Raw genomic sequence first — 13920 nt, 5'->3', positions numbered from 1 at the left:
CATGCAGTGTATTGAATGACAATAAACTGATTTCCCCTCAGTTTAACCATAACAAACCTTCACCACATTTAGTATGGAGCCTTTGGGCCCTTGAGGATCTGGATCATCACTCGGTCTAAACGGGATTAAAATACATGTAACTGAAAAAAGTTCAAACCATTCATTTTTAATAAAGGAAACGCAGGTGAGGGGAATGGAGAGGGACAACGTCAGCTGGCAACAAACAGGCAGAGTCCAGAGAAACAGGCACAGCGGCTGGAGAGCTGGTGTGTGTGGCTGAGAACAGGTGGAAGTGGGTCAGTGTTTACAGGGAGCCGAGGAGGGAATGAGGAACAATGGTACAGATGGATCATGAGGAGAATAAGGTGACAGGCAAAGAAGGGAAAGTCTAAATCTGTACTGACAGCACAGTCTGTGGGTGTAGTGGAGGCAGGCACACGCACTGGATTTAGGAGTGAGGAGTGAACCTGTTTCCAGCTCCTATGTGGACCGTTATAGACACTTCATACATGGAGCCCCCGCACATTAAAACAAAAACCACTGGACTACATGTTTTTGGACTAAAGCTTTGCTGCTCATGAGGAGCGGATTACCTTCACAGTGGAGGGTTTATTGGACTTGGAGGTCATTGATCACTGTCAACAAGACACCATGGAGGGATGCCAACGCTGGTAGCAATCCAACAGAAGAAATCAAGATTCACCCACAGACTGAGGACACAGACGACCCAAGAACTGTCCAGCAGGGACAAAATGCATCTTGTATCTAAAGTTTAGTTTAAACTGACAATAATCACATCATGTTTATTGAAAAAAGTAATGAGCTCATTACCACTAAATCAAATATCACAGAGGAAAGAAAATAATGAAACAATCTGGCTGCGAAATCACAATAAGGCCAAGTGCAATATCCAAATGGCTTTCTTTTTGATTAAGTTAAAATGTGTCACAACATTGTTCAGTGTTGTGGTGTTACAGTAAAAATGAAATGTAAAAATGGCCATTCACACTAAAGTAGCATATTGCAGTATCTGCCAAAACATAATGACAATATGAATTTTTTTATGACACCATTCAGCCCTTGAAGACACCACCAGCAAACACGAGGCATGTCAGATACAGTCATCTCATTTTCTCTGGTTTTCCTGACACTGCACCCGGCAACCCCGAGATTAAAGACTTGATGAAAGCTCAGGCCAAACTTCCACTAGACTCAGTAAACAACACAACCTTTCATCCAGTCCATCGTCAGCACAGCAACACCCAAAGGAGTTGGATCGTTTTCAACAGAAAGAATGAATTAACTAAAAGACACAGAGAGGAAAACCAACAATGAGAGCGTCAGCGTACCTGATGACCATCTCTTTTCACAAGGCCAAGATGATTTAATATAGTCGCTATGGAAACAAGTGTCCTATGTGATTAATAAACCTTTTACTGGTCAAAAGATTCATTATCCCACTCACACTGACTGTGAAGGATAATCTGTCTAATGACTGCATTCATCTATTGTTAAACATTCACTAAAACATATATGATCCCGAAACGATAAGCTGAGACTTCTCTTAACCTCTTACCCTAATTATTTAAACCACAAATAAACAAGTTTAGTCCTGGTGACCGTTAGAGGATGAGAAATCAATCACTAGATTTTTTGCCTACATGGAGATCAGCATCCTTAACTAAACTTAACAACCCCAGAACTCTCATCACTGATACTATGGTGACAAAGTGGCATGAGGAGGCTATAATTAGAATAAGACACTAAACAACAACAATAATAATTAAAAAAAAAATGAGTGTGATAACATTAAGATGGTGAAGTTAAACAACCCACAGAAACACATAGAAACACTTCCATTAAATCCTACCCACAGCTCCGCTCGGTCCAAGTCAGAAGCGGATGCACCACTGACATTGAGTTCCCCCCCGGTTGACATGACATCAGAACACACACACATCGCTATCCCTCTGCACATGAGCACAGCCACTTCCACTGAAAGATGTTAAATATCCAACTCTACCTGTTTAATCTTTAATGCTTACGGTCTTTCCTGAGCTGTGCAGGCTTCATCTTCTCAATGCGACTGAGTGAAGTGATTAAAGAAACTGATGATGTTTTTCTTTTGGCTTCAGGACTTCTGTTTAGTTCGCAGCTCTTCAGTCTGAGGCTCAGTGTTTGTGTTTGTGCTCCTGTCGTCCATATCAGCAGCTTTGCCTTTGAGTGAATGTAGATTCACATTCATTTTCTCATGTTTGAACTGGAGGCAGCATGTTTTATAGGGGACAGTTCATGAACGTACACACTGGGGAAAGCATCAGCTGAGTTAAAGCAGAAGTAAGCGGAATATTTGTGTTAATATAAGTCTTAAATAGTTCTATCATCCGACAGCAATCACTTACATAGAGTGTTTGGTCTGAAACACGGGTCTGTCAGTCACTCTGCTCTGCTGTAAGCCGAGGAGAAAACTTTCCTTGTATCCTACAACCTTTATCCAATGAGGAGAGAGAACGGCATAAAGGGGCGGTCCTCTCTGTGTGTGCAGCCAAGGGATGCACGTGAATGTGGTGACGTAGGGACGAGGGCGGGGACTGCTATCGGCTGACAGGAAGTTAGCCAAAACGACCGGATCGCTTACTTCTGCTTTAAACGACATGGCAACATATGGTTTTGATACTTTTTTGGGTTAATTACTCAGCCCAGACACTTGATCCAATTAATCTTTCAGTGCAAACAATAATGTCTTCATTCATGCAATCAAAACAAACATTTAAACTTAACACACCACTTTAAAGAGAGGAGGAGGAGTTAAGAGTCTCATATTAATGTGGATGAATCTACCTTACCCACTATTATTATTATCCATTTTCGATAAATATATCGTTTTGTCTTTATAGTTATTTTGATATTATTATTCAGTGGTCGACTCGCCCAGCATTTCCTAGTTTCGGTTTCCCGGATGCTGCCCGGCGGGTCATGGGAATAACGCCACCGGATCGCTGGTTGGCATCGTTTATGGTCGGAACTACGACGGTATCTGATCGTCTTCCAACCTCCAACTTTCATTCTTGATCAATGAAAACATTCTTGGCAAATGTTTTCGCTTTCGTCCGTCTTGCGCCGGTCCAAGAATTTCACCGTGCGCGCGGAGGCTCATGGGAATTGTAGTGTGAAAACACTTCGCTTTCCGAAACTCCTCGTAGTCTCTTCAACTTTACATGCAGATTTGGCTGTGTTGAGTTTTCCGTTAAGTGAATAAGGAGAGTGAACACCTCACCTAAAGCTGTTTCATCTTAACCTTTGTCCAGAACAGTCGATGATCTCTGATGTCAGATGAATCACTTGTTTGCTCCACAGGACAAATTGCAACTGTCAGAACATAAATACCTCCACATGTTAACTGTTGTTTTTCAGCGCCGTCTGTCACACCATTAGATAAGTGGTTCACATCTATTGATTCTCTAATCACACACTCACAATTCAACTTGAAAAATAAAAAGCCATAAATCTATTGATCCACTCTGCAAAAAAAGTAAATGTCACGTAGGATGAGATGCTCCAAACTTCTTGTAACCACAATATGTTGCTAAATGGATTGTTAAAACAAACAGCAATGCCCCATGGACTGAGTCAGAGCAGCTGTACTGCAAAAACATTTGACTCACAGATTTGCCTTTTCCTTAACACAATAATCAAACGTCATCAATGTAATGAAAATACTGTGATTTTCTGGACTCTGACAGTCTGGTGGAAAGTCGTTTAGAGTTTCCATCATCCATTATCCATTTAGAGAGAGGGAGCACCTTGTGCACATTCCAGTCTGAGGGAACGTCTTAGTGCTGAGTCAGTGAAGAGCTGCAGATTGTTCTGCTTGTGAAAACACTTTTTTTCCTTTTAACATTTACATTAAGGAATAATAAATGGAAAATTCCATCTGGTGGCCGTGCACTAGAATATAAAGCTGAAGACAGAGTATAAATAGATGCGATCACTGCCCTTCATTTTGAAGTACAAGTTAGCAAAGATCAAAATTGAAATATTAATCAAGATATCAATAAATTAACCAATCAACAAGAATGCTATTGATGTGATTAGAGGCTATTCCCAGCAGAGGGCACACTCTCATCCACTGGTTTGTGATCTAATGATCTGCTTAATAAAAAAAAAAGAGTTGCATATTAGATATACAGTATACAGTCTACAGAAGTGGAATAAGGCTGAAACATGTCAGCGCCTCTTCTCTCCATTCTCTTCTCACATGAGTGTTTTCTCATAGGGGCAGTGAGTGTGGGCCTGTCTAGATGGGTTGGGATCTGTTCATCTCTCACGGTTCTGCCTCTGGTGTTGATGTACAAGTGAAATCAGGACAGTGTAGGTGTGATATTCATAACACACCCACGTCAGGAGTGAAAACATCTCTCTGCTGTTGTGTTGTTGCCTGGTTGAACCGCAGGTGGGAATAGCCAATGAAACATGAATGCACTGCATACGTTTGTATTTACATTTGTCTCATCTGTCTGTCACACAGGATGAGTTCCATCCGTTCATTGAGGCTCTGCTGCCCCAGGTCCGTGCCTTCGCCTACACATGGTTCAACCTCCAGGCCAGGAAAAGGAAGTACTTCAAAAAACATGAGAAAAGGATGACTAAAGAAGAAGAGAGAGCGGTTAAAGACGAGCTGCTGGGCGAGAAGGCAGAGGTGGGATGGAGAAGTCGAGTGGTGGACAGTAGAAATAAACACGTTTTTGTTTTACCACTCAAGCAGCTTAAAACATTCTACAAGATATTGATACTTCACATATTAAGTGGTCTCAGAGATGGTTTAATAGACCATTAGAGCACATTATTCCATACATGTATTGACATCACTGTCTTTGTGGTATCGTTGTGTGTGTGTGTGTGTGTGTGTGTGTGTGTGTGTGTCAGGTGAAACAGAAGTGGGCCAGTCGTCTTTTGGCCAAGCTGAGAAAAGACATCAGACCAGAATGCAGAGAAGACTTTGTCCTGTCAGTCACCGGGAAGAAAGCTGCGTGTTGTGTCCTGTCAAACCCCGACCAGAAGGGCAAGATGAGACGCATAGACTGTCTGCGACAAGCTGACAAGGTGAAAATCATTCTGTCTTAGGTCAGGTTCACTCTCACCAGCTCTGCCCCACAGTTTGCATCAGGAGGCCGGAGTTATAAATGAATGCAAATGATAATGAAGGAGTGAACATAGATGATGTTTGTTTGTTTTACCTGAAAAGAAGAAGATTGATTGATTAGATATTAATAATTATTGTCAATAAAAACCATGTTGTTGTGTTTATTTTAGAGCATTTGACAGATTATTGTGTATCGATGAATTTAACATTTTAGTTAATATTGGTGAAACTAAATGTTGAATTCATTTGAAATATAAGGGCAATGTTTTTTAGAGTAATGTTAAAGTTTTATGTTGCTCTTTTTATTCCTAACTTAAAGAAAATGATATGAGGGGAGGTGGTAAAGCAATAAATCAGTGTGAACACATGGAGCAACTAGAAACGATGTAAAACTATGGTGATGCTGAGAGCTCAACAAACTGATAAAATAGACAAAACAAGAGCAAATTCAGAAAACATTGGCAGAAACTTGACCGGTGTTGTTTGAGTCAACAGTTTTGTGTTTCCTCAGGTGTGGCGGTTGGACCTGGTGATGGTCATCCTGTTTAAAGGAATCCCATTGGAAAGCACAGATGGAGAGCGGCTTGTGAAGGGAGGCCAGTGCTCCAACCCAATCCTCTGTGTCCAGCCCCGACACATCTCAGTCTCTGTCAAAGAGCTCGACCTTTACCTCGCTTACTACGTACAGGAGAGAGGTATGAAGCCTACACTACCTTCATTCTCATGTGGACTGACAAACTGTTTAAATACCAACTGACCTGATTGATCAATAAGCTGAATTATTGGAAGACACGACGATAAACAGTAACAATGACAACTGATGGATTCTGCTGATGCCTTAAAGGGATAGTTCAACATTTTGGCAAATTGGCCCATTGTCATAATCCCTGTAGTCTTAGCAGTAGTTTCGTTACCTTTAATTGTCGGTGCAAGCAATTTTTTTTAGAACGGCGGAGCAGAGCCGCAAGCTGCGCTTATGGGATTTCTTGGTTTCCCTCATCAAACTCATCAAATACACAATCCAACAACTCCAAAACGCTCTCGAGGTGTTGGATTGTGTATTTGATGAGTTTGATGAGGGAAACCAAGAAATCCCACAAGCCTCTGTAGCGTAGCTCTGAGCAGCTTGCGGCTCTGCTCCGCCATTCTAAAAATAGCTTGCACCGACAATTAAAGGTAACGAACCTACTCCTAAAACTATAGGGATTATGGCAATGGACCAATTTGCCGAAATGTTGAACTATTCCTTTAAGACACAAGCTGACATACATCTGCAGACCCTCAATAGCTGAGCACAGCTCACTGATTCATCTAAAGCATCGGTCAGATACGTTTAAACAAACCATGAACAAACATGTAATGACACAACACAGGCAGAGAATCAGCGTTACACATTAACATTTTCAAATGAAATGAAGTAGAACAGAAAACTTATTTAATGAGGGTGCACAGTCTCTAATTAGGCCAATATCTGATCAGTATTGATGCTGATATCAGTCCAACAGATCAGGTGCAAACCTGCTGGAGGAACAGTCTGGTGGCTGTTGGGAGTTTACACTTTGGTTAAGTTTAGGCACCAGAATTAAACCTGGAATAGATTGTGGTTTGGGTTAAAAATGACTTGATGTCAAACTCCTCCCACATGTGAGGTGGAGGAAGTCGGGTTACTGAAGGACAGATGGGAGAGACAGGGTCTGAAATGACATGAGGCAGATGTACAGTGATCTATGTTTTATTATTATTTAGTATTATTTTAGGGAGAAGGTGCTCTAACAGGAACAGGTGAGATGAGGGATTCAAGCAGGTGTTGCTAAAAATAACTCTAAATCACCTGGAAAGTCAAAGAAAAACAATGTTGGGTTTTGTCTTAGTGCTGTTTATGTCTCATCTCTACAGTACAAACTCACCGCCCTCTTTAAAGTGACATACATTGTGATTGCCGGTGGTTCTTTGGCTAAATGACTGTAGGGGCATTCAAACCACACGGGATGCATTGTGTCACACAATGTTGATTATTGGCTGATTATTGGCTTATTGCTCTATCTAAGGCCTGAGCCAATCACTCCCACTTCCTCTGAAAACTACTAAGCTACTTTTGTTCCTCTGTGCTTTCCGTAGACGGCATTTCCCTCAAGGATGAGAGAATATACAGTATGTCAAATATTTGCATACAAAACTCTCATTTCTCCACCTGTGATATTATTACAGACTTCATATGTTTGCCAAAGAGACGTTAGCTGGAACAGAACAGCACACCCAAACATACACAGTCTACACAGTGCAGCAGAGAGTCAGTGCTTCTGTAGGGAAGAGGGGAAACACAGTGAAGCTTTCATCTTCATCATCATCCGTCATCGTATTTGCACTGTAAGTGGCATCACTGACATACATTTCTGTATAACTGTATATGAATCAAGCTTCTTTTACACAGATTTGGTTGTGTGTGTGTGTGCGCGTGTGAGTGTGTGTAAGTAGTATTGACGTGGGCTCCCATGTTATTTTTAGCCTTGCAGCATCTCTCAGCTCAGAGCAGGAAACGGTGGTGGAGGACCTAGATCTGCTTTTCTAACCAGGCTGACTGAGAGGAAGAACATTTGACTTTGTATTTAAACATTTACACATGTGTGTGTCATTTCTGAAATTTTGGGGGTTGTGACCAGCGTTTTAATACTGTTGATGTGAAACATGTGAATGAGTTCTTTGGTTACAGCAGTGGAAACAAAGCTGTTGTTTCAGTTAATCAAGGACACAAAAAGTTACTGTTGCAGGCCGCAGCTGATGAAAGTTAAAACTAGCCCTAAAGAAAGACGATCATCCCACACACTGTATGACTGCATCGCCTCCAGAAGACACAGTTGACTGGTGCATTGGTATCTTCAAACTGTAAAAGTTAATTTCTTACAGCCAGTTGTGAATTTCCCCTCTTAAATTTCACTGCCCATCTCCAACTGTTTCCTGGTTGGTGAGCTTTGAGTTCTGGTCTGGTCATGTTGTGAGGGTGTACCAGCATCTTAAAGACACAGTTTGTTGTAGTGACCCCATGTGACTCATAAGACTCTGGTTGGGACAGTGCAGCCTGTGTGGGCCTCCCGGTCGGTGATCTAATGGTCCCTGTTCATTTAGCTGTGTCCCTATGGGCTCACATTAGTGTCACAAAGAAGTAGCTTTAAACTGTTGTTCACAGATAACTCGACCTTTAATCGACCTTTGTAAACCCATAAAATAAATCTGTGAGAAATCTAGGTTTATAAATGTGTAGATAATCAAAAGTCATTGAAGAGGTTACACAGACACAAGCAGGTGAATTATATAGTAAGTAGGAATTCCCCCCATCTAGCGGTGCGGTTGCATATCTGAACGTATTCTTGATGCTGCATTCACGTGAAATCGGCAGACGTCAGACAGACAACAGACGCTGCATGTAACAGGATAAACAAGCCTCTATGTAAACAAGTGGTCCGCCAGCACGAGGCAAAACAATACAGGAGTGACAATATGTTGTCATGGTGATGTCGTATTGTTTCCCTGACCCACGTTTTACCGTCTTTCTCTCGTGGAGTAAAATGACATCCGGTTGGTTTGCCGACGGCCGTCTGCCTGACTGCACCTGAATGCAACACCAGTGCCTCCGTCCTTCCTCACACTACACAGTGGTGACAGTTTTAACAGGCTGAGCCCACAGCTCCGCTGAGTTTCCGTGGTTACCTACGGTCACGCTGCCACGCAACGTAAAAAATGGCGATGCAACATGGCCGCCTCGGTTCGGTGCGTCGCCCACTTATGTATTTGTAACAACTTGTAACAACTCATTCTAAGGTACCAGAAAGCTTTCATTTGTATGCTGGTGTGATTCCACTTCAGTGAAATACGTATTTATGAAAGACAGATTTGATTTTTGCTGATAAAAAGCCAAATAAGTTACATACTGGGGCTTTAAATAATGTATGTGAGCAACAGACAAAGTGTTGTGTTTTTATGTTTCACTTGTTTTCCTGTGTTTGAGTTTTGTTCCTAGTGTTTTTTATCCAGTGTTCATGTTTCTTGTTCTGTTCTGAAGTGTCTCGTGTCCCTACCTGTGATGACCTCATGTTTGAGTCTCTGTGTTTCCCCTGGACAGCGTTAGTGACTGCTGTTCCTGTGTTTCCGTCTCTGCTTCTGTTCCTGCTGATTTTTCATCACCCACTGGATTATTCTTCGTTGCTGTTTTTTTCGTCATCATTCTTCTTTTGGTTGTTTATTTGTTCTGCTTTTTTTTTGGACTGTATTTTGACACTCTAGCTGGCTTTAGTCGTTGTATTGAGTCATTGAAGTTGCTTTTTGTTCAGTGTCACTTCCACGTCCCATGTCTGCATCTGGGTCTTTTCTCATGTGTTCCTGGCCGGCCTCTGCTGTCCTGTCTCATACTGGGGTTTTGACCAAGTCTTGTTAGCGGAACTACTGAGTCCAAAAGGGTTCCTTTGGGCAGCATGAATGTGCTCAGCGAATGCCAGGGCCATCTGTGGATTACATTATGAAATATTTTGGCCCTGAAGTTGGTGCAAGAAGAAAGTTGCAAGTTTTCATCATGGAAAAACCAGGATTTCTGGTTTTCTGGAGATGAAGTGTGTGTGTTTGGACCTGTGGAAATGAGCTGTTTAGATAGGTACATTATCTGTGTATGTAAGTAAGTATATAAGACCAGCTAGGTGAACTACAGACATGGTGACGTTGACAGAACAATGTACTCTATAAGTGCAGATGGGTAAACGATCCATTAGTTAAGATATTAAATTCTGGACCACAATAATGTCCTGACACTTTATAGGAGAGTCAGCGGGCCAGCAGCAACACTAGGGTTGGTCTGTGTGGGATCAGGAGTCTCCGACCGGGTTTCAGCTGTACTGAGCCAGAATAGAGAGCTACAGGGAGATTTGGTCCTGTTCTTTCAAACCTGAAAGAATATGCTGAGAATACAGTTCAGCTGCATTTTGTCCTGGCAGAGCTGCAGAAGAGTTTAAATCTTCCTCAGAGCTTTTGTGTTGCTGCTGCTGCTGCTCAGTCACACCAGTTTCTCTCAGAGCGTCAGTACTCGTCGGTCGGTTGAAACCATTTGTATAAATATGTTTAATGCCGCTTCGAGTCGAGTCCAAGAACAACTGACTGACAGCTCAGTGTTCACATCTGGTTTTTATATTGTGGCCTCAGGAGCTGGAAGAGGCTTCACCAACACAGTGAGGCAGCACATTGATGGGACAGAGCAGCACACACACAACAGTACGGTAAATGCAACATCACCCGACTGCAGCATAAACATGATGAGCAGCAGCCAGCCAGGAGGACAGGAGAGGTGTGTGACCGACAGTGGTGTTAGTGTCAGGACTGCACAAACTCACACACACACACACACTGGATATGATTTGTTCATCTAACTGCTTCTAACTCAGGCTGTGGATACTGGCCTGCTGCTGTTTTCACCTTGCACGTCTGTGTGAGTGTAAGTGTGTGTGTGTGTAGTGTCAGTCCTGACTAATGTGGTGCCTGAGGCAAGATTTAATCTTGTGCTGCGTTCAGGTTCACTGTCGATGTTCATCCACACACACACACGGAAACTATATAGTTTTGTCATCAAGGTAGAAAATAACCCACATGATAAAAACTGTTAGAAACAAGTTAAAGAAAATGCATTTTAAATACTTCTTAAATGAGACAAAGCTCCAAATAAAATATTAAAGAAACCACTTTGAAAATCATTGCGCAAACAAAAAAGTATTTACTGGAAATGTAACATGCATAAATAAGCTGTACTGCACATGGACAGAATGTGGCTCTGATTTACATACAAAGTAACACACAGCAGGAGAGAGAGAGAGAGAACTGGATGAGTTAAAGAAAAAATAACTCTCCATTATTCAGTAGGCCTTGGTATGTAGTAACATTGTTGTGTGGACTTGTGTGATATTTCAGATTATAGTAGCCTATAAGTAAATAGTAATTAGCATTTGCCTATACTGCCTATGCCCCAAGCCAGCAGTGTGTGATGAAATGAGTCCTGGACACCACAGAGGTGGTTATTATTACTTTACCAGGTTTTTCTGTGTCTTGTGTGTCTGAACAGATTTTGGTCTCCGTGGTAACAGCACAATTGCACAAGATAGAGTCACAAAACATTACAGGTTTGTAGGTGAGATCAGAATGAAGGCAGTTTGTGTGGAGGTGTGATCTGGGTAAGGTCATTGAAGGAGAGAAGAGGACATTGGTGCCCTCAACACCACCCACTGTGACCGCTGCAGCACCGCTTCACAGGTTTTACTCAATAAACTGATCATCATAGCAGTTGTGCTGTTATTAATAAACAGCACGTGAATGAAGTGAATGAGCTATTTGACCTGGCAGCTCACAAGAGACATTGTTGGACTGTGTCTCCATAAAGTGAATGAGGACTGGCTCTATATCAATGTGATGGGCTGGAGGTTATTTTTACCCACATGCTTTTCCTTCATAAAATACAATCTGACAGTATTTACTCTTGATGTGTTTTATGTGATCTTTATCCATGTGCAGTCTAATGCACCCCATGATTTTATACAGGCAAAGCTTCACAGACACCAGCTCCACTCGTTTCCTGCACAAATCTTTGAAATTGCCCTGCGTGTTTTTTGTTTTTTTTACTGAGGGTCAAGATCAAATAGGAAAACAGCAGAGTGACTTTATGCAGCTCTAACTCCACAACCTCTGTTTAGAACACCACTGATGCACATTGTCTGAGCACTTACACTATTATTCTGAATATGTTTTTAGTTCTCTGTATTTTCTTTCTGTCCTGAAAGTCTGCACGCTCTATAGTGGCAGGGTTTTAAAGAAATAGTTCAACATTTTGGCAAATTGGCCCATTGCCATAATCCCTATAGTCATAGCAGTGGGTTCATTATCTTTAATTGTCAGTGCAAGATGTTTTTAGAACAGCGGAGCAGAGCCACGAGCTGTGCAGTTTTTCGGCAAGCAGTTTCTGCATTTGCCTCGAAAACAACTCTGTCTCATAGCGTTCCGTTATTATCTCATAGCGTGGTGAATGTGCAGGTCACAACTTGTCCACCAGAGCGTTTTGGAGTTGTTGGATTGTGTATTTGATGAGTTTGATGAGGAAAACCAAGAAATCCCATTAGCCTCCGTAGCGTAGCTCTGAGCAGCTCGCGGCTCTGCTCCGCCGTTCTAAAAAATAGCTTGCACCGACAATTAAAAGGTAATGAACCTACTCCTAAATCTATAGGGATTATGGGCCAATTTGCCAAAATGTTGAACTATCCCTTTAAAGGGAGTGTTGGTTGACAGACCATTTGTTTGTCAGACCAGTGAGAATTTGCTTTAACAAGTACAGACACACACTTCTCAGGACTAATTCCTAAACATAACACAGTTAGTGTTAATTTAGCCAGTGTTGCCACATTCTGCTGCATCTACATAAATAAATCTCTTAACTAGGACATATTCCTATTTTCATTCTCCATGACCTCTATGAAGGAGGAGAGGTGAGGGATGGAGACAGCTGAGGCAGGATGCACAGTGTTTTATGTTAATAGTCTGGAACAATGTGGTGTTTCACCGTGCTGTGGACAAAGAGGTTTCCAGCCCGTCCCAGGATGGTGTCACTTTTCTTTCAGCTTTCTCTCCATTCATCAGCCCCACTGAGGAATTATTACCCTGCTTTGGTTGAACGTCTGTGAGCACACGATCAGATGTCTGTCTCAGACTCCATGAGAGCTGGACGTCTGGACGTTCCCTCAGAGGACTGATCCATTTATACACTTGATAAAAAGCCTAGGGGTATTTCCAGTTCAATTCTGGGACACATATGGCGATGTAGAATAATCCAAGCTATAAACTTGTGGCATTGTTTTTATTGTCATGTAATCTCTGAGCTGCAGCACAGCCCAGTCATCTCACACAACATTTACAATTCTCTTCTCACAAGAAAAACACACAGTGACCTGAAAAAACCCAATAACCCCAGGTAAGACTGTGGTACATAACCACTCCACAAGAATCTACTGTTTATTTGGTTAAACAAAGATCCCAACAGACATGAGCTGGGAAAAATGGTGGAAAGTTATTGGCAGTTAGATGAATGGTCTCAGCCATGTTTAGTGGAGTCAGCGGCACTCAGAGGGCAGAGGTCATTAGACAGGGAGGTGGTAGACAGTGATAATTAGACAACCTACAGTATTAGAAAAATAGAAGTACGGAAATGTACTCAAAAGGTTACAAACCCTTGTCGCTCCAGGCGTACCTTTTTTTAGAGACAATTTTGTACCCATTGGTGCCGATACATTTTTGTACCTTTTCAAATTGTACCAGTTAAAGTACAATTGTGCACCCAGCAACCGGTGTGTGTGTGTTTGCTCTGCTTGACAAGTTGGTTAGCACGTCTTTTATGGGTGAGTGAGTTTACTTCCAGTACCGCTACCGCCACAACCTGTCACTTCTCCTTACTGGTACCTCGTGAAATATTTACTAGTTGAATGTTTAATTATTATCCCTATGTTAAATCATATTAATAGTCGCCTCATAGGTTACCAGACTTATTTACTTAGGCTACTAATTTTTTTCTAACACACCGTCTCTGATAATGTACCTTTAGGGGGTAAATACGCATACCTTAGGAGTACATATATATTTTGCCATTCTGGAACATTGATGTGCCTTTTCTACCCCCAAAAGGTACACATAGGTACTCTAGAATACAATAATTGGCCCTATAGGCTACAGTAGGACAGAACTGTACCTTAAAGTTTAAGTACAGA

The 13920-nt window shown here is 41.9% G+C and overlaps 1 protein-coding gene across 4 annotated transcripts in view; it reads left to right on the top strand.

Annotated features, from left to right (window-relative positions):
• The window catches only part of nfic (nuclear factor I/C), a 47689-nt gene that overhangs the window by 13924 nt on the left and 19845 nt on the right, over positions 1-13920 (top strand). For all 4 annotated transcript variants that reach the window (XM_083970970.1, XM_083970971.1, XM_083970968.1 and 1 more), the window contains exons 2-4: positions 4529-4699; positions 4927-5103; positions 5655-5838. In XM_083970970.1, the coding sequence (XP_083827096.1) occupies positions 4529-4699; positions 4927-5103; positions 5655-5838 (532 nt within the window). The remainder of the gene's footprint in view (positions 1-4528; positions 4700-4926; positions 5104-5654; positions 5839-13920) is intronic.

The sequence above is a fragment of the Trachurus trachurus genome, assembly GCF_905171665.1.
Source record: "Trachurus trachurus genome assembly, chromosome: 4".
NCBI lineage: Eukaryota > Metazoa > Chordata > Actinopteri > Carangiformes > Carangidae > Trachurus > Trachurus trachurus.
The sequence above is the reverse complement of the archived record's forward strand: the minus strand, read 5'-3'. Positions and strand labels throughout refer to the sequence as shown.